This window comes from Apiospora kogelbergensis (genome assembly GCF_038363985.1).
Source record: "Apiospora kogelbergensis strain CBS 113332 chromosome Unknown utg000001l_segment0_segment0, whole genome shotgun sequence".
In the NCBI taxonomy this organism is placed as follows: domain Eukaryota; kingdom Fungi; phylum Ascomycota; class Sordariomycetes; order Amphisphaeriales; family Apiosporaceae; genus Apiospora; species Apiospora kogelbergensis.
Genome location: NW_027117418.1, coordinates 271,819 through 289,267, shown reverse-complemented (window position 1 = coordinate 289,267; position 17,449 = coordinate 271,819). Strand labels below are relative to the sequence as shown.

At 52.6% G+C, this 17,449-nt stretch overlaps 7 protein-coding genes across 7 annotated transcripts; 3 read left to right on the top strand and 4 right to left on the bottom strand.

The window, feature by feature from the left end:
* Positions 1–591, top strand: PG998_000086 (uncharacterized protein; the record flags this gene model as incomplete). Its single annotated transcript, XM_066866904.1, has 1 exon — positions 1–591. One exon carries the CDS (start codon positions 1–3, stop codon positions 589–591), a length of 591 nt encoding a protein of 196 aa, XP_066735319.1.
* A 1,086-nt stretch (positions 592–1,677) lies between these two features.
* Positions 1,678–2,742, top strand: PG998_000085 (uncharacterized protein; the record flags this gene model as incomplete). The annotated part of the gene is made up of 4 exons (XM_066866903.1): positions 1,678–1,733; positions 1,800–1,910; positions 2,005–2,255; positions 2,324–2,742. Coding segments are annotated over 4 exons (837 nt in total), but the record flags the coding sequence as incomplete, so codon positions are not given.
* Positions 2,743–4,087: 1,345 nt separating this feature from the next.
* PG998_000084 (uncharacterized protein) lies at positions 4,088–5,003 on the top strand (the record flags this gene model as incomplete). The annotated part of the gene is made up of 2 exons (XM_066866902.1): positions 4,088–4,356; positions 4,430–5,003. The coding sequence occupies 2 exons, from the start codon at positions 4,088–4,090 to the stop codon at positions 5,001–5,003; spliced, it is 843 nt and encodes a 280-aa protein (XP_066735317.1).
* A 1,224-nt stretch (positions 5,004–6,227) lies between these two features.
* Positions 6,228–10,109, bottom strand: PG998_000083 (uncharacterized protein; the record flags this gene model as incomplete). Its single annotated transcript, XM_066866901.1, has 5 exons — positions 6,228–6,262; positions 6,396–8,156; positions 8,253–9,410; positions 9,681–9,907; positions 9,964–10,109. The coding sequence occupies 5 exons, from the start codon at positions 10,107–10,109 to the stop codon at positions 6,228–6,230; spliced, it is 3,327 nt and encodes a 1,108-aa protein (XP_066735316.1).
* A 1,979-nt stretch (positions 10,110–12,088) lies between these two features.
* PG998_000082 (uncharacterized protein) lies at positions 12,089–12,958 on the bottom strand (the record flags this gene model as incomplete). Its single annotated transcript, XM_066866900.1, has 2 exons — positions 12,089–12,466; positions 12,530–12,958. 2 exons carry the CDS (start codon positions 12,956–12,958, stop codon positions 12,089–12,091), a joined length of 807 nt encoding a protein of 268 aa, XP_066735315.1.
* A 1,307-nt stretch (positions 12,959–14,265) lies between these two features.
* On the bottom strand, positions 14,266–14,712 carry PG998_000081 (uncharacterized protein; the record flags this gene model as incomplete). Its single annotated transcript, XM_066866899.1, has 1 exon — positions 14,266–14,712. The coding sequence occupies one exon, from the start codon at positions 14,710–14,712 to the stop codon at positions 14,266–14,268; it is 447 nt and encodes a 148-aa protein (XP_066735314.1).
* A 488-nt stretch (positions 14,713–15,200) lies between these two features.
* On the bottom strand, positions 15,201–17,375 carry PG998_000080 (the record flags this gene model as incomplete). Its single annotated transcript, XM_066866898.1, has 1 exon — positions 15,201–17,375. The coding sequence occupies one exon, from the start codon at positions 17,373–17,375 to the stop codon at positions 15,201–15,203; it is 2,175 nt and encodes a 724-aa protein (XP_066735313.1).
* Between the last annotated feature and the right edge of the window lie 74 nt (positions 17,376–17,449).

Genomic DNA, 17,449 nt, shown 5'->3' with positions numbered 1-17,449 from the left:
ATGAAGTTCAGCAATGCCTCCTACTTCTTCTTTTTCTGCGCCTCGGCCGTCAGCGCCCTGCGCTACGGCGACCGCATCGACACACGCAATGTCGACGTCCCGCAATTCGAGGCTCTTGACAAGCGCGTCGCCGCCTCCGAGGCCGGGTTCGACGTAGACACCATGCTCGACGCCCGCGAGGAAGCCCAGCCCGCCGCCGCCGGGACCGACAGCCTCCTCCGCCGCGACATCGTCAGCGACGCCGAGAAGGAGATCCTGCAGTACCTGCGCAACATCGTGACCAGCGGTCCCAGCGGCATCAACGGCCCGGCCTCGTGGCCGAGCCAGTGGAGCGACCTGCACGGCGACAAGAAGTCCGACTTCAAGGGCTACTACGTCTGCCAGGTCATGAAGGACAAGAGCAACAAGTACCGCGCCCGCGTCGTCGAGCACGACGCCCAGAAGGGCATCAAGAAGGGCCACGTCTTCAAGACCGTCGACGTCCCCGTCTGCAAGGACAAGAAGGGGAAGGAGCTGGTGCCCAGCTACGGCCGCGCCATCCACTTCTTGCGCAAGGCCTTTGGGGGCGAGAACCCTCCCGCGTGCGGTTAGATGGCATAACAGCGGTACACTTCATTCGAATTCACGTGTGCGTTGAGGAAGAGGACGAATCAGGCAAGTTTGTTTGAAGGAAAAGAACGGCATCGTTTCGAAGAATTGTGTAAATAAGATCCAGACTGTATTCTCCAGCAATCTTCCACTTCGCCCGCTTCGATCGTTTTAGTGACGTTGCGATAGAGTTTGGCACGTACACGAGGTTCTAGCTGGGATACGGATGGGGTGGCTGAGCCGGTGTTGGCTGGCTCGGGCTTCGGTTTCAGAGGGTTTCCGGGGTGTGCCTTGCTGATCTAGGCGATTCTGGGGATAGTTGGTTCCAGGGGTGTAGGTCGGCACAGAGACCCGAGATAGCGAATGTTGAATACATTGTGAATGCGTCATCATACCTAGGACTCATTTGGTTGGCTTTGGCACTTTTCCAATGCATTACTCTGCAGCGGTCCAATCTATTTTTAATATCCGGAATAGAAAGTCAGAGGTAGGGAATATGCCCTTATAGAATAGGAGAATGGATATCTTCACCGCAGTGAGGGGAAGTTGTACAACGAGCGCAGCTGTCCAAATCAACTAGACGTGTCCGCAAGTTAGCCGGCAGCTTTTCATGAAAGATAGATCTCCTTCACCAGAGACTGGTTGACGCCGTCCTTGTAGTAGTCGAGGCCGGCCTTGGACCCAAACACTCAAACCTCGACGGCCATTGCGAATGAGCCCATCCAATAGGGAAATCCAAGGCAGATATGCAGCCCGGTGTGGCGATTGGTCACACCAACATGTCAGATGTAACACCTTTATTCATAACAAAATTAAGAGCGGAAGCGCTCCCGACATCGACCCGAGCCCCTCACATGTTAGCTGGCTTCTTTTCGCTTCCCTCCTACACGCGTTCCACCTCCCACGCAGTCCCTTGCTTAGTTTTGACTGTTGGCCACGTTCATATAACAAAGAGCCGGCTGGCGCAAAGCTAAGAGCCTCCTGTCGCTAACTACTTCAATCAACAGTTCATACAAGCTTTCTTCGTCCTGGTCGCTCATCTTTTTGTCCCTCCATTGTGACACTAAGCCTGCTATCGCATCAACAACCATGGCCCCTCAGAACGATGACTACGTCTTCACTCGTGATCTCCTCGACAACAGTCGGTTCGTTGTTCTTTCTGTTTTTTAACATTTCGATATCTCCCCGCGATGTGTGCTAATTAGATGAAGCCTCAATCTGATGCACCATCATTGGGTGAAGGACTTCGGGTATCTCATTCATCCCAGTATTCCCACCCAGGGAGCGAACCTCAAAATAGCCGACATCGGCTCGGGAACAGGGTGAGTGGAGCAAATCAGATCGGAAGCTTCTGGCTTCCTGAGAAGTTTCTCAAGCCACATCATCTAACTCTTTCTTTCTGTGTTTCTGTTGAAGAATGTGGCTGTTGGATGTGGGCGACCGGCTCCATGAATCCACGCAGCTCGTCGGCCTAGATATTTCACTCGAGGCAGCGCCACCTCGCGAAGTACTACCCTCCAACATCACGTTCCAGCGATGGGATGTGAACGATCCCGTTCCGGATGGTCTCCTTGGTGCCTTCGACATCATCAACGTCCGCTTCATGGTATTTGTCGTTCGGAAGGACGATGTTCCGGCAACGGTGGGCAAGCTGCTCCAAATGCTCAGTGAGTTCGGATCAGATCCGTATCTGCACACGACGTTGCTGATCATTTCCCACAACCCACCCACATAGAACCCGGCGGCTACCTCCAATGGGTTGAGCCCGACAACCAGACGGTCCACGGCGAACTGGCGAAGCCGGAGAACAAGAAAGAGAGCATCGAGGCGTTGATGGGACTCCTCAAGTCCCAAGACCCACGGCTGAACCCCACGTGGGTTCCCGACTTGCCAGGCATCTTCCGGGACTGCGGTCTGGTGGACGTCGATGCCGACGTCCACACCACACCCCCGCACTGGGCATACCTGGAGCACGAGTGCGGCCTCGTCATGCACGAGCTCATCGCACGCAAGACGCAGAATGAGCACATGGCGGCCGAACTGAAGCGGCTGATTCCCCTGGCCGTGGAGGAAACTAAAAGGGGGCTTACTTGGCCACCACCAAGTATGCTGTTATTGGAAGACGACCCTGAGAACTATCTTAGACTGGCTCGCGTATGTAACAGACCCTCAAGTCTACTAAGAATGATAGCTGTAATATTAAATACTTAAGTCCACTAGGTATTTAATATTATAAAACGACCTCGCTATAATTAGGATAATTATTTTTAAAGACTATAAGCATATTTATATTAGTTGATACTATTTGTTCCGCCCATTCAAGGACACCTTACCGATCTAGCGGAACGGCGGTTCCTAAAAGTTCGTATGGCTGGCTCTAGATCTGACCCTAGTAACATGATTGCTTTGATAGCTTAGCTCACAGGACGTATCGTGCTTCGCAGCACTTGGCATTGGACATTGAATCACTAGTCTCTTGTGGCGCTTCTCAGGTAGAAAATGAGAGGAATAAGCGAGCATATAGTTATGTGATGTGCATGCTGAACTTGGGCTCGGAGCGCCACAATTCTACACGACAGAAGCTGGGATACGGAGGAGGAACGCTGAGGGCCTGCCAAGACGTGCCCAGAATCTCCAGTGACAACATATCATCCTGTCGGATCCTCTACTTCCTGCTCTTTTGGGTGTCTACTCCAGGGGTAGTCTAGAAAGAAACAACATGCTATCTATCCCCCTAGGCGCGGAATGCTGCTGGAATACTCTGCCTCGCTGTTAAACATGACGTTATAGCCTCTTGGTACCCAAGCTCGTGCACGCTACCCCGTCGGATCATTATTAAAGATTAGAATTAGCCGCGCCGAGCCCTAAAAAGACCCCCTGAGTGGTGCCCTGGGGGGTCTTGATAGCTGCGCGCACGGGTATTCCCATATGAAAAAGAAGATTGTAAAACGTGCCAAAACTTGCTAGGAGATGACCGTCGGTGGGGACGGCCCTGTTTTTTGACAGCTCACGGATCAGGATCGACATGCCACTTACAAGAGGCTCCACCACCACCCATAGGTTGCATGGATGAAACAAGCAGGAATATACTGCACCACCCTAGCGCGGGGAATGCTAGACCCAGTGAAAGATGCATGCATACCTGTGCAGAGAGAACCCTTAATCGAGCGTCTGGCTGATCGGTATCTCAAGACTGGGCGAAGAGACAGGGCGAGCGATGACGCCCTGGCCGCCATTTCACCCTGACTGGGAAGAAAGGAAGAGAGCTAGAGTCTATAAAACTTGGTCATCGTCCTGACGAGAGGATGGTTGAATCTTGCTTCTATTCCCATCCCTTCTTGAAGATATCAACCCACACTCCTTTCTTTCTGTCACTCTTTACCCAGCCAACTTCGGCTAGTCACTCTTTACCTTTACGACCTATACCCTCTTACGACCACGCCAAAACCTCCCTAACTTGATTCTCCACAACTTTGATATCCTCTTTTTATCTTTCAAGATGCGTTTCTCCGGATTCTCGACGGCCGCATTGGCTGCTTTCTCTTTCGGTGTCTCCTCGGCGAACCCCATTGCCATTCCCGAGCAGGATGCGGCCGCCAAGCGCGGCCTTGTCGGTGGGCTCCTCGGCGGTGGCGGCGACTCCCAGCAGGGTGGTAACGGCGGCACTTCCGGCCTCGGCCTGAACCTGTTGCCTGAGGTGACGAGTAAAGTCGAAGGAATCCTCGGCCACGTGGTCGGAGGACTGGTTGGCGGTCTTACTGGCGGAATGTACGTGTTAATCCCCTCCCTCCCCCCCATATCTTTTACCCGCCAACATGAGACTGACTCAGCAACCCCACAGTGACCTGAACGCCATCCTGAACAGCGGCGAGGCCCTCACCGTTCTCACGCGGGTCGAAGGCATCGTCGGCAGCGTCGCCGCCGACGGCCTGCACGCCGTCGACTGGGCCAGCGAGATCACTGACGGCCTGCTGGGTATCAAGCTCACCTTTGGCGGCGACAACGACGTCCTGTCGGGCGTCGTCGACCACGCCGTCGACATCGTCGGCCAGGTGGAGCCGCTCCTCAAGGGCGTCCTCGGCGGCACCGCCACCGCGACCGACCTCGTCCAGGGCCTGAGCCCCGTCCTCGGCAACGTCGGCAACATCGTGTCCAAGCTGACCGGCAGCGTCGTGGGCGGCACCGTCGAGGAGATCGAGAGCGTCCTGAAGCAGGTCACCGGCACCGTCCAAGGCCTCGTGTCCGGCGTCCTGTCGGGCTCCGGCGGCATCCTGAAGCAGGTCACCGGCCTACTCGGCCAGGGCTCGCAGCTCCTCTCGCTCACCGGCCTCGTCACTAAGGGCTTCGCCCAGAAGGCTGCCATGGCCCAGCTGGCCGGCCCGCTCAGCCAGGCCCTCAAGTTCCTCCAAAGCTAAATTTCAAAATTCACCACAAACGACAACATAACACATTGTTTTACACGGCAGCGAGTGGGGATCGATATTCTCAACGGGCTTGGTTTTTATGAAGCATCACGGGGTGATTCATGGATCTATGATCTATCTTAGGGACGGACTAGTCGGTAAGGACTACAGTAAAAGCTCTTTTTATTTTTAACTGTATATATTTTATCGAGCATGTCAATGACATTTTATGACATTGGAAACCAGCTGGCGAGAAACTCGTCTGTAATGTCGTATCCCTTCCATCCAGTCAGGATAACAGCCCTTGCTTCTACGAGAAGAAAACTCCCCAATCGACTCACCCCATTCTAGTTGTTCATTTCAAATGGCAGATTGTACTATCACACTACCAGTACAGCCCGTTCTCAAGTGTAGTGGTCAAGACTTATAATGTGTCGATGGAGAATGGCGCGTTTTCTCTCCATGCACCTGCGCGCATTCACCACTTTCAGGCTGCATCTCTTGGCTCGACGGTGCAAGTCGAACCCAAGAGTCGCTGCCGCCCTTGCTGCCCCTGCCTAAATCGCGCGCACCTGTTCCGCTACGCGCCACATTTAGTTGTCGGCATCTCGTGCCACTCATGATGAAGCCAACCATGCTGGGGATATAGCCTTCCACAAAGCTGCCATAATCGGACCCCCTGTCGAGAAATTAGAACGGCTCCTAAAGGCTAGCGTCGACGTGAATTAGCTTAATTCTATATAATATATGTGAGATACTAATGTTTATAGTACGCATATGTTATCTAGCCAGGTAATAGCTAATTGTAACGTGCGCCAAGCGCCATCTAAGGTAGACTTGTGCGAGTATTCTACTATATCCATCTGCAGCCAATAATGCCGCCCGGTAACATTTGTTCCAAAACTAGATGCGAGAGTCTGTCATTATATATAAGTACTGTACTCGACGTCCCATAGCTGTACACCAGGCAACAGCAATTGGAATGTCAGCACCGAAAATAGATGACATAGCCCGTGCCCGAATCTCTCTCATATGCGTGCGCGCAACACCGATTATGTAAAAGTCTGTAACGGGAAGTGTTAGCAAGGTGGAACAATCGATCATATCCACCTCGTAAAGCAACCGTGGGGTAAACGATCGGAAGATAAGTGTAAATGTGATCTTAAGGGCTGCAGCTGCGAAGGGCTCGCCAGTTGAAAATCTTGATTCATTACAAACGTATATATTTATGTACGATTAAAAGAACTTCACAAAATGACGGAATGAGTCAACTTTATAGGAGTATATAGTTTTAGTCTCAATGACTTATACGCTAATTAACAAAGTTAGAATATTCGAACTATACAAATCCGCTACTCCTGGTCGACGTCTCACAAAGCGTCTGATAAACTTGGTAAAACTCACCGTCCTGGTCTTCTCCCTCGCCGTCCTCGCCGTCCTCGCCGTCCTCGCCGTCCTCGCCGTCCTCGCCGTCCTCGCCGTCCTCGCCGTCCTCGCCGTCCTCGCCATCCTCGTCATCCTCAAGTACATAACCCAACTTTTCGGCATGGGCCTTGAGAAGCTTTACAGTGACCTCGTGCCCATTTCTCCCTGCCATCGATATGGCTGAGTCCAAATGCTCTCTGTTCTTGCCTTCGAGGTCCACCCCTGCGCTCAAGAGTAGTTGAACCATATCAAGTCTCCCATCCTTTGCCGCGTACTCCAAGGCTGTAAGCCCATCATCGTTTACAGCATTTAAGTCGGCCCCTTGGTCTATCAGTCGTTTTATTATCGGTAAGTGACTAACGGTGCAGGCTCTTTGAAGGGGCGTGTATAGTGTTGAATCCCCATCTTTAGTATGCCAATCCCAGTCGTAACCCTTTTGATTGACGTCTGCACCCAGTTGTAGTATCAAGTCAACAATCTCCAAGTTTTCGCAGCTCACAGCCTCAGCCAAGGCTGTGTGACCTTTCCATCCGTCGGATTCAAAGTCCCAACCGCCATGAATAGATTCGCCAAGCTTTACACATACTTGTACAAGCTTTGCGTCTCCGTTCCTAATGGCGGGTATCAATGGAGGGCATGTGGCTTTGCTGTGAATAGACAAGGTGGGTGGGGGGTTTTGGCGAAGGGTTTTGTGATTCATAAGCACTTCAGCTTTCGCAAGGTCGCAGTTGCCAATCACCAAGCTCAAACACCCCGTGTCCCAGCAGTATTGTTTCACAGTGGCAGTAAAGCTTTCTATGTCGGCGTCGAATGCAAAGCATGCAACAGAGCCATACCATCGACTGTAGTGCCACCATGAATTTGCTCTACCAATGGTGCCTAGCCAGTCATCTACGAAACAAGAAGGCAGACGAGCGAAGGTGTGTGTTGGTAGGTTCTTCCGGAGAAGCTTTAGCAGTTGGGCTCTGTCGTTGTATATAGCGATCCCGATAGCCGCCATTTCCACGGAGAGATCCAAAGTTGAAGAATTGCATGTTAACCGATTGATTAAAAGCTCTTCAACGATGTCCAGGCTCAGCTTGTTTTCGCAGACACTGGAAGCAGCTGCACACAGCGCTCCAGGGTCATAAGGATTTTCCATCATAGCCTCAAAGGCATAGCGCGGGCACCAAATTAGGGCTGCCTCGAGAAACGACATTGACCCAATAACCAATGGTAGTGGTAGTGTTGATCCAGCAATGCCTAGTGGATCACGCATCCGAATCTTCTGAGCAAGGTACCAATCACCCAAGATCAAAGCGCGTACCGCATCACTCGATCCAATCTTAACCCCGGCTTCCAGAAGCTCGTTTGCAATTGTAATGCGTATACCCTTGTTGCCTTCTTCAAAACAACTTGAGCTGTGGTGACCGTATGCGGTGTAGCGGCAACATTTCATCGCATTACGCAGCAGTCCATCCCTTCTATCAAGTCTGAGGGCATGCCAACTGCCTGTGCGTAGAGCAGCCGAGAGTAGTTGGATATTGGAAGAATACAGTACTGCGTCGAATATCCATTCTACTACCTCAGTGCTGCTCTGCCCCATCTGCATGCAGAACGTAACCGATTCTTCTGGATCCAACCTCATGTTGTTTATTGCCGCTTTGAGGGGTGTAGAGTTATTTTCCAACCAGATACGTAGCTCCTTTGCAGAGTTGAGGCGTCCGCGCCTCAGCCAATCCTTCGCGGTAGGTATACCGGCTATAGTTCTGTGTATGTGTGCTTTGTGGAAACAAAGTAGTCTGAGAACCTCGACATCAGACACAGTAGAACAAGCCAGATGAAAGGCCGACATACCGGCATCATTGCGTTCCAACACTGCGCCGTGTTCCAAGAGGTATAAGCAAGTCATGTAGGGAGACCTTTTCCCTATAACCGCATTGTGCAAAGCTGTTGACCCAAATGTGTTGGTGATGTTGATGTCCACATTATTATCCAGGAGGAAGCTCAATACATCAACATATCCTGCCCGCGAAGCATGTAATAAGAGTCCTTCGCTGTGGTTCGGTGTAAGCCACGTGGAGCCAAGTGTAGTTCTTATTATTTTAAGAACCGACAGTATTTCGACTTCATTTTCTGGTTCTTCCAGTAAATGGTATAATGGATGGTCGATGTCAGGCTCACACGCTTCTGGGATCCATCCACGGTACCGGGGTAGCTTTAGAGATAGGAACTCTTCGAGGTGGGTCCGGTGTTTCTCGATATTGCTTAGAAGGATGTCACTGTGGGGGTTTCCCACAGACATCATAGCAAGCACAAGAGGAGGGAGATGCGCTTGACAGTCGCGAATATCACGAATATGAGCATATCGCAACCGCCCGCGAACGTCTGCATTGTGTTGTATCAATATTCCGACCAGGACATCGAGTTTCCATATCAAAGCAGACTGCAATGCTGAAGTAAAATGCCAACAAGAGCATTTCACTGGAGTATTTGGGTTTTGGCCGGACTGGAGAAGCCACTCAACAAAGCGAGTGAAAACGTTGATGTTGTCATCCAGCAGACGGCGGAACGGCGCAGCGCTGGGCCCTCTCAAGAGAAAGACACGAGCCATCATATGAAACACAATTTGGAAGAGTTCCTCACGAGCGGCCAGTAACGTCAAATCCTCGCCAGGGTCCAGAGGTTCGCGCATAAAACCCACGAAATCAATCAACTTGATTATCTGTAACAATGATGGGAGTTGTGGTGTGGAAGATTCGTCTCTAAATAGAAACTTGTTGGATGCCTGGAGAAAGAGAAGCTTGAGTTGCTCTTGCAGGGCATCTTTCACGCTGCCGGATCGTATGATATTCATTCTCTCGGCGGCCTCGTTTTCTTTTCGCCTCGGGGATAAGTAGATTGGAATCATAGCCGGATGAAACATGACGGGAAATGCTGTGATGAAGGGTCGAGTCCCCCCCCACTTTGATATGAGCTCCTTGTCGACGGAGGGACCCCAGTTCAAGTGTGGCACTGTAAATATCAGCTACTAGCAATGAGAAGTAAGAGTTTTGCAACAAACGTTTCAGTGATTGTATTGGAGACATGAGCCACGGTAAGTTCCCAGGCCAAATCATACGCCCTGTAGTATCCATTGGCGAATAGGCAAATGTCAACTGTTCGGGGGTTGTATCCGTTGGGGTACAAACGGATATCAACTGTCCGGAGGGTGTCTTCGGTCGTGCACCTTCCATCAATCGTTAGCTAGGAGTTGATGAGGGATATGAAGGTATCACAACTTACCAAAACCAGTTGACCACGCACTTTGTGAGTATCTTCCCGTTTCCTTCGTCACCTTTGCCGGTTCTACAACGACGCCATTGAGAACGACTTTGCTGGCCTTGCCATCTTTCCGCCGCCGTTCGGCAATTCGATATTCGATACATCTCCATAGTGCCGATGCCTCTCCCTTGGAGGTCTTCTTGTGAACGCGCCAAGTCTTATTCAAGCGATGGTGCAATTGATTTCGCCTGGGTATAGTCAGTGATGGGAGCGCGGCAACTATTCGAGGAGAGGGACTTCATACGTTACAATGAAATCAGAAGACTTCCTCAGAGAGTCCACGATGGCTTCCAAAGACTGGTCGTGATCCACAAATTGGCGCACGATATTGGCTTTATGCGCCTCCCACTTCTCATCAGGTATCCGCGCACTGCGATTGGTGCTGGTCATGGTAAAGGGGTGATTTGATGACGTTGAAGGGTTTGCATGAGCTCTGTGTTGAGAAAGGGGGTGGGGGAAGTTGACATTTTGGGGAAGTTCAGATTTCGGGGTGGTAATGTTGGAGAAAGCTGCCCTTTTGTAAGACTTTGAAGAGCCGATGGCCCTGGAACAGAATGTACACGCGGGCCGAAATGGAGGGGGGCATCGAAAGATGACTGGGCCAAGCCGTAATATGAAATGCAAGCCTGTGGTGGTTTGGCGGTGGCTTGGCCACGATAATTGATTGGCTATGGCCGATATCGTACAGGAAGTGGGATCCTACTTTGTCACGCATGCTTTCTCATTGGCCAGAGCCGGTGTTGGAAAGATGACCGCACGCATATGCAAATATGTGCATAAGGCATACAAGCCACGCCTGCCTTGTCGGCTGATTATTGGTCGTTGTGCTTTCGTGCCGGTATCTGAAATTGACGTCGCCCAAGAAACAGAGCATTGTGAGATCGGGGCGAAGGTGTGAGAACCTCCTCGACCTGGATATAATGGCGAATGTCTACCATCCATGGACCTGCCAACCCTTCAATACTACAATTGTTACTGCCACTCATTCATAAGCTGCATCAACTTTGCTGCATGCCGTGCCTCCAGTTTACGGCACTCATGCCAAATTACCAGATATCCTAAGAACACGCATCGAAACAGCCATATTTTCAGTTCATAATGGAGATATCCATTGAAGCTATCGTTGCCATTGTTGGCGTTATCGTCACTCTACCGCCAACATTGCTGGTTGCATGGAAACTACTGTGTCGTCGGCAAAGCAGGGAGAGGTAAACATGTGAGTCGAGAACCCCAATAGCATGGTAACAACCACATTCTAAGACCAATACAAGCCCTTGAAGCCGCAGATGTCCGTGAACTTCCCCCGTATCAGTCACAAGCCTCCGCATCCGTGCAATCACCAGCCAAGGATCAGATGGAGTGTATGGATATCCACGATACTTATGCCAACAAGATTCCAGCAATACAAGGTAGACCCAATGGCAGTGTCCTTGTTTGCGTCCAGGTTCATATGGGTTCTGCCAAGAGTTAAAGGGAAACGTTGAGGACGAAATAAAACAAATTTAAAATACTTTAGGTTGATTCGAGCTAGTTAAAATGTCTTGAGAACTATGCAGAGGGGCCAAGAAAGTAAATGCTCGTACATGAAAGCTGTTTCACTCTCAACTATATCTTGCTCGTTTTCTGTCACCTCAGGAATGCCCTTCAAGAGCTGCTGATACATGTGAGTTCTCGCTTCCTCGCCCTTGGTCTAATCGTCAACACCTGCCTGGCCCACCTCGTGCGCACACGCATTCATTAGCAGGCCTGCCGATCACGACGGCATATTGCCTGGAACCCTGACGAAGAGTTTCGCCTTCGCTAAGTTCGGTATATACCCATTTCCTAGAGATCACCGCCTGTACCTCAAGGATGGCCACGTCTGCCATCTCCTGATCCTCTTCTCCGTCGACAGCCAAACCATTCGCCCCATAGGTGTCTTGAATTAGAAGCGATGACCTGAAATCGATTCGTTCTTAATAGGTCCGGCTCATCCAGTCGATGACCCCGTACCGCATCAGCTTTTCCATGTGGGTAGCGCTTTTCTCACACCCCAGGCCCCTTACCGCTACTTCGCAAGTCATGATCTGTCTTGATATGCTCAAGTGAATTACTAAACTTGCTAGATTGCTGGTAGCTATCATGTACGCGCCCCTTATGGATGGGTTTTCCATCATAAGAAAACACATTAGCCCCCGTGGAGCCCCTTGCTTTGTGTAATTTGGGGTGCTTCACAAGGAACTGAAAGGGGTACTTTAAGGTGCATCTAAATCGATCTTATCATTATCACCGAATGAAACTTCTTTACAGCAGTAACTAGTTACTTCTAATGTTTGTTGAACAACTAAGCTTAGATAACACCAGTTTCCACGCTCGAATGTTTACTCATCTTAACGATATATTTCCCTGCGAAATGCTGAGGCACCGGCCGATATAATATTAACCTGCGTTGATTCTCCAGATGTTTCATTATTAACAATAACAGAGGCACGGGGGTCGGGGGTCTGTTCTATGTCGACGTCCTTGACGGCTTGGGCTAATCTTCGCCTCCGGTAGACAAATCGGCAGACAACGAGGTAGGAGGACATGAGCACCCCTAAGGACAGGAGGATGATGACATGTGAGTCCCAGTTTCCGATGGATGGTCGAATCTCCTCTACTTGGAGGTGCTTTCCGAAGTACCTCTTCCATACAGCTTGGTTGAAGCTAGGGGGGGCATCCAGTTGTATTCCTTTGACTTCGTCGCAAGCTGTTGTGGACCAGTCATGCTTTATGTCAAGTCAGATATATAAGCAGCAGTGGAAAGTACGGGATATGCTGAAGGTACTTACAGTCTCGCATGCTTCGATAAAATCCTTTCGCGCAGTCCATTCGGCGATCAGCTCAGCCTTGTGTCCGTCATTGGCCGACGAGTAGCCGGGCCATATGGTGAGTGCGGCGAACAGCAAGCCTAGGATTGTTGCCAGCAGCTTCAAGAGCATACGACCCTTGGCATTATACACTTTGCAGATGTCATTCCATGTTTGCGTGAGTCTGGTATTCGAGTGCGTCAAACCATAGTTGGAGATAAAACTTTGAGACGTGTGCGGTGATCCACCAGTATCCCGATGTCCAGGGCTGAATGAGGTGGCTTCTGGCACAGCGCTGTCCGTCGATTGCTGCGTTGGGCCTGATTGAATCATCTGCGGTAGCTGATGTGGCGAGGAAGTGCTTTGAAGTTCCTGCACCTCTGGTTGTGACTCGGGAGTGGATGACGCCATGTTGTTCATTCGGGTATGATTTTCAGTATGGAAACAAGGAAGCCCATTCCTCCTTTTAAGAAAAGTTCAAGATATGTTGGGGTGTCAGCATATGCACAAAAGTTGTTCCAAGCTCTCCTACTGGTCAGCAAGGGACAAGGGGCCAAGGGCTACGCCAGGCAGACTGGAGTGCCGACGCCCGACTGAGAACGTGGGTGGCAGTGCATCAAAATACGCGGGCAACGTTCAGCTGCAGCCAACAGCACTGCCCGCATCACGGATGTGATCTGACCAAGTCAAAGATGTGTCTCAACTGCAGTGTAGGTAGTTAGGGATCACATTCTCTACACTTCCCGGGCACGATGAAATAGAGTTGCTATGCTTTTAGTCGCTTCTATCATTTATAACGAACTCTAGGATTGCGGCTACGTTTCGGACCATGTATCTGAGGTGGTCATATACATTTATAGCGTGCATCACCACAATGACACTATAACCCCCCAGTCTCGTTAGCAAGGCAATTTGGAGGAGAAGAAGATACTTGACTTACGTGATATCACATCCAGCTGGACCTTTTCTATATTCTAGTGCCTGCTTCGTCGATATCTTTGCCGCCCCCCTGACTCTCTCTTTTGCCTATGACCTCAGTCTCAGGTTCCACCGGCGGAGTGTGCCCTTTTGCAGCAGAGGTAACTTCTGCAGCTATTCCGCTACCCTGAGCCACCGTCCCGCCCCTTGAGGTGGTGTGGCCTTCTCGGGCGGGATTCATACTCTGCAATCCGGAGGAGAGTTCCCCTCCCCCTTCCTTTCTCAAACGTCTGCGTAATCTCGTTGGTTGACTAAAGGTGTCATCAGATCCTGGCCCGGCTAGAGACGCTGGCCATCTATAGGACTCTGGAACTGTGCGTGATTCTGTGCGTGATTCTGTGCGTGATTTGCTGCTTGGAGGTATTTTGTATGCACAGTAATCGGGCTCCAAATAGACATAACGCGAGTCTGTCCGGCGGTCAATCCGGGCAGAGAAGGGCATTAATGTGTGTTGTTGCCCCTGCCTGTCCGCCTCTGTCGAGTTGGTTTTCGGCCTGGGCCAAGCCTCTTGGACGACACGAGCGATTTCCCGTCTCTGGAGGAAAAGTAAACAGAACAATATCAGTATCCATAATAACGGATGGAGCACAGCGGCTGTTGCACTTGTTGCCATGAACGATGAGTTGTCTGTCTTGATGTTTCTCTTCCATTCGTTCTTATCGAAATTGGGAGGCGGACCCAGCGGCGTCCCTTTAGCCTTTTCGCAGGCAGCAGAAACCGAGTTGTGCTTTTTTGATCCATTAGCCCAACGGACTTTTATAGATCTTATGGATACTTAGCGATGGGGTGCTCACTGCTTCACAGTTTTCAATGAAGTCCTTGCGCGCCGTCCACTCGGCGATCAGCTCGGCCTTGTGGCCATCGCTGGCTGACGATATGCTGGGCCACACGGCGACGGCGGCAATCAAGAAGGCAAGGAACGTGATCAGTTTCAGAAAGAAATCGCCCCAGGTATTGGAAAATGTCCTGAAGGCTCTCCATATCCGCGCCAGCCTCGATTTTGGCTCAATCGCGATTTGGCTTGAGCTGGTGTCTAAAACGCGCGATTGGCCATCAATGCTGCGGCGACCGGGATCGGCGGGCTCAACAGCGGTAGTTGCGACAGTCTGTATTATATGCCACGAGGGATGAATCTCTCGAATTCCGCTGGGCGCTTCTGGTTGGTGTTCTGAGCTTATCGATGCCATTCTGAGTTTTATGTGCGTCAGGCTTCTTGGGACAAATGTGTCACACGCCAAATTCTCCGTCAGAAAGATGAGCACCTGAAGATGCATCAGGCTGTCGGTATGCACAAATGTTGATCCGTTGACCGCTACTGGCTATCGAGATGCATTGCATATTGGCAGTGCAACCGTCAGCAGACTGAAGCGCCGCAGCGCGTAGCCTAATGATTGGCTCTTGTCAGCAGCACCGCCCGCACCCAAAACGCAAAGTGAGCTCTGAGAAAGCTGGACATTTCATTTGCGCTGACAGTCTATACCAATGGGACTTAGTTGCTCAAGCGTAGTACATATCATCCGGTCGTGGAAGAACACCAATCATTTGGGAATAGGGTCTACCCGGAAGCGATGCTGTGCCAATTGAAGGTAATATCAGTCTTCATGTATTAACACGTGCACTCAATCAGTACCTTAGGTCGCACAGATCCAATGCCGTGCCAGCTCAGTAGGCCGACTTATGTGGTGTCCTCCCCCAACCGCCGCCGCAGCCCCTCCATAACCCCCAGCTCCGGCGCGCAATGCACCCAAATCTCCTCAGCCTCGACGCCCTCCTCCAATCCAGTCAGGGTATCATCCGTCTCGCCACCGCCGCCTTCTTGTTTCCTCTTCTCGACCGGCGTCTTCACAGCCCTAGCCCCGCCGTGCCGCCTCACCCACCCCCGAGCCCGCACCGCCACCTCGTCCGGGATCTTCAGCGCGGAGCCGACGTTCTTGGGTTTCGGCTTGTGGACCGTCGGCAAGCTGTCGAGCTCCTTCAGCTGCGTGAGGCGGCGCTGCAGTCTGGTGCCCACGACGCCGGCCCCTACGCTACCGCTCGTGCCGCCAGAAGAACTCGGCGCCGGCGCCGGTGGGGACATGTGCTCGAGGAAGTCGAGCACCAGCCCCACGGTCAGGTCGATGGCCCGCCGCGGGTCGATGGTCGTCTTCATGGCCCACGACTGCAGGCGCGGGAACAGGACGCCGAAGTCGGTCTGCGACAGGTGCGCCGTCCCGCGCAGCGTCAGCGACCAGGCCGGCTGGCCGTGGCGCCGCGCCTCGGCGCACACGCGGTCGATGGCCGTCCGGTTCTTCTGCCAGTACACGAAGGCCTCGGAGCCGATCGACAGTAGGGGCTTATTGCACTCGCCGTGTCTCCCCTTTTGGCTGCTACGGCGGTTTGGTGCTGGAGCTGGCGCAGATGTTTCGGCCTCGGTCTCAGTTTCGGTCTCGGTCGCGTCCTCCTTGTCCTTTTCGTCGTCGAGGATCGGCATGCCCCATGTGTCCAGCAAGATGCCCTGTCCTACCCATGCGAAGTGTGACCCCGGGTGTCGCAGCAGCCGGATCGTCGTCGTCCCGCCGAAGGAGTGGCCCATGGCCGTGACGTCGCGGTCGAGCTGTAACCTTCCCTTCCACGGAGCCCAGTCCACGCCGTCGAGACCCCGGGAGCTGGACCCGCGATTGCCCTTCCGGCGGAGGTTGGCCTTGGCGACCTCGTCTCCTCGCCCTTCGTTCAGCAGCCCCACGACTCGATGCACCTCGCGGATCTCGGCGAGCCGCATATCGAGCTGCGCAGACCGCATTTCCACATCCACGCCGCGGTCGTTGTTAGGCGCCGTGTCCCACGTGTTGCCCTCGGGAAAGAGGTAATCGACAACGTAGTAGTCACCGCCGCCCTTTTTCTTCTTGACGCGTAACGGCGGTTCCAGCCCCGGCCCTTCTTCGCTGGTGCCTGTGCTCGTGTTTATGTTTGACTTCGCAGCATCTTGTGACGGCGGCATGTTGACGAAGGTGCGCGCACAGCTGCCGTCGCGGTGTTCCATGGCAACTACGACGTATCCGGAGCTTGCGAGCTCGCCACAGATGGCGCTGCAAACGGTTCGAGTGCCGCCCAGTCCGTGGCTGAAAAACACCACGGGGAATGGAGCCCCATTGTCGCCGGTATTCTGCTTTACCTCGGGGGTCTCGAGACTGCTGCTGCTCTCCCGTGTCTTGTCATCTGACGACACATTCGATGACGACGCACCCTTCGAAGACGAGGCCCTTGGTGGAAGGAGCGGCGCATTCCGGATAGCCGGAAGCTCGGTGAACATGCAGGTGGCGAAGAGATACGCCGCGACCGGCGGGCTGGGGATCTTGAACCACTTGGCATAGCCGGCGCTCGTCCACAGTCGCGGCCTAGAAAGCCAGGGGACGCGCGCTTTCGCCAGGGCCTTGTTCCTCCGCTTGCGCTGTTTCTTCCGTGGCAGTGAGTTCGCCTCCTTCTCTTCTTGCTGCTGCTGTTGTCGTTGCGAAGTGGACGAGGGAGACGAGGTCGATGGTGATGATATCGCGTCCGGCGCAGCAGCACCACTGGCTCGATGACCATCTGGCGGAGTCCAGCCCGACGACAGATCGGCGGGGTAGTAGATGGCGAACAGCACCGTGTCCAAGCGCAGGGCGTAGTGGCCGTCGCGCCGGATGTTGGAGAAGTGGCGCGGCCGCTCGACGGGCACCTCGATCTCGACGTAGCCAACGTGGTGCGGGCCCGTGTACGGCGGCAGGGAGTGGAAGAAGTGGTCTCTCGCCAGCTTCGGTACCTTTGGTGGCGGCGGCGTAGTTGATGCCCCTACGCTGCCCCCGGTGGCTGCTGCATCACCACCCTCTTGTCGCATGGCGGCAGTGTGACTGCGTGCGACCGCACGCTTTTTGGTGGCAAGGCGGCCCAATTGGATACGCCAAGAAATAT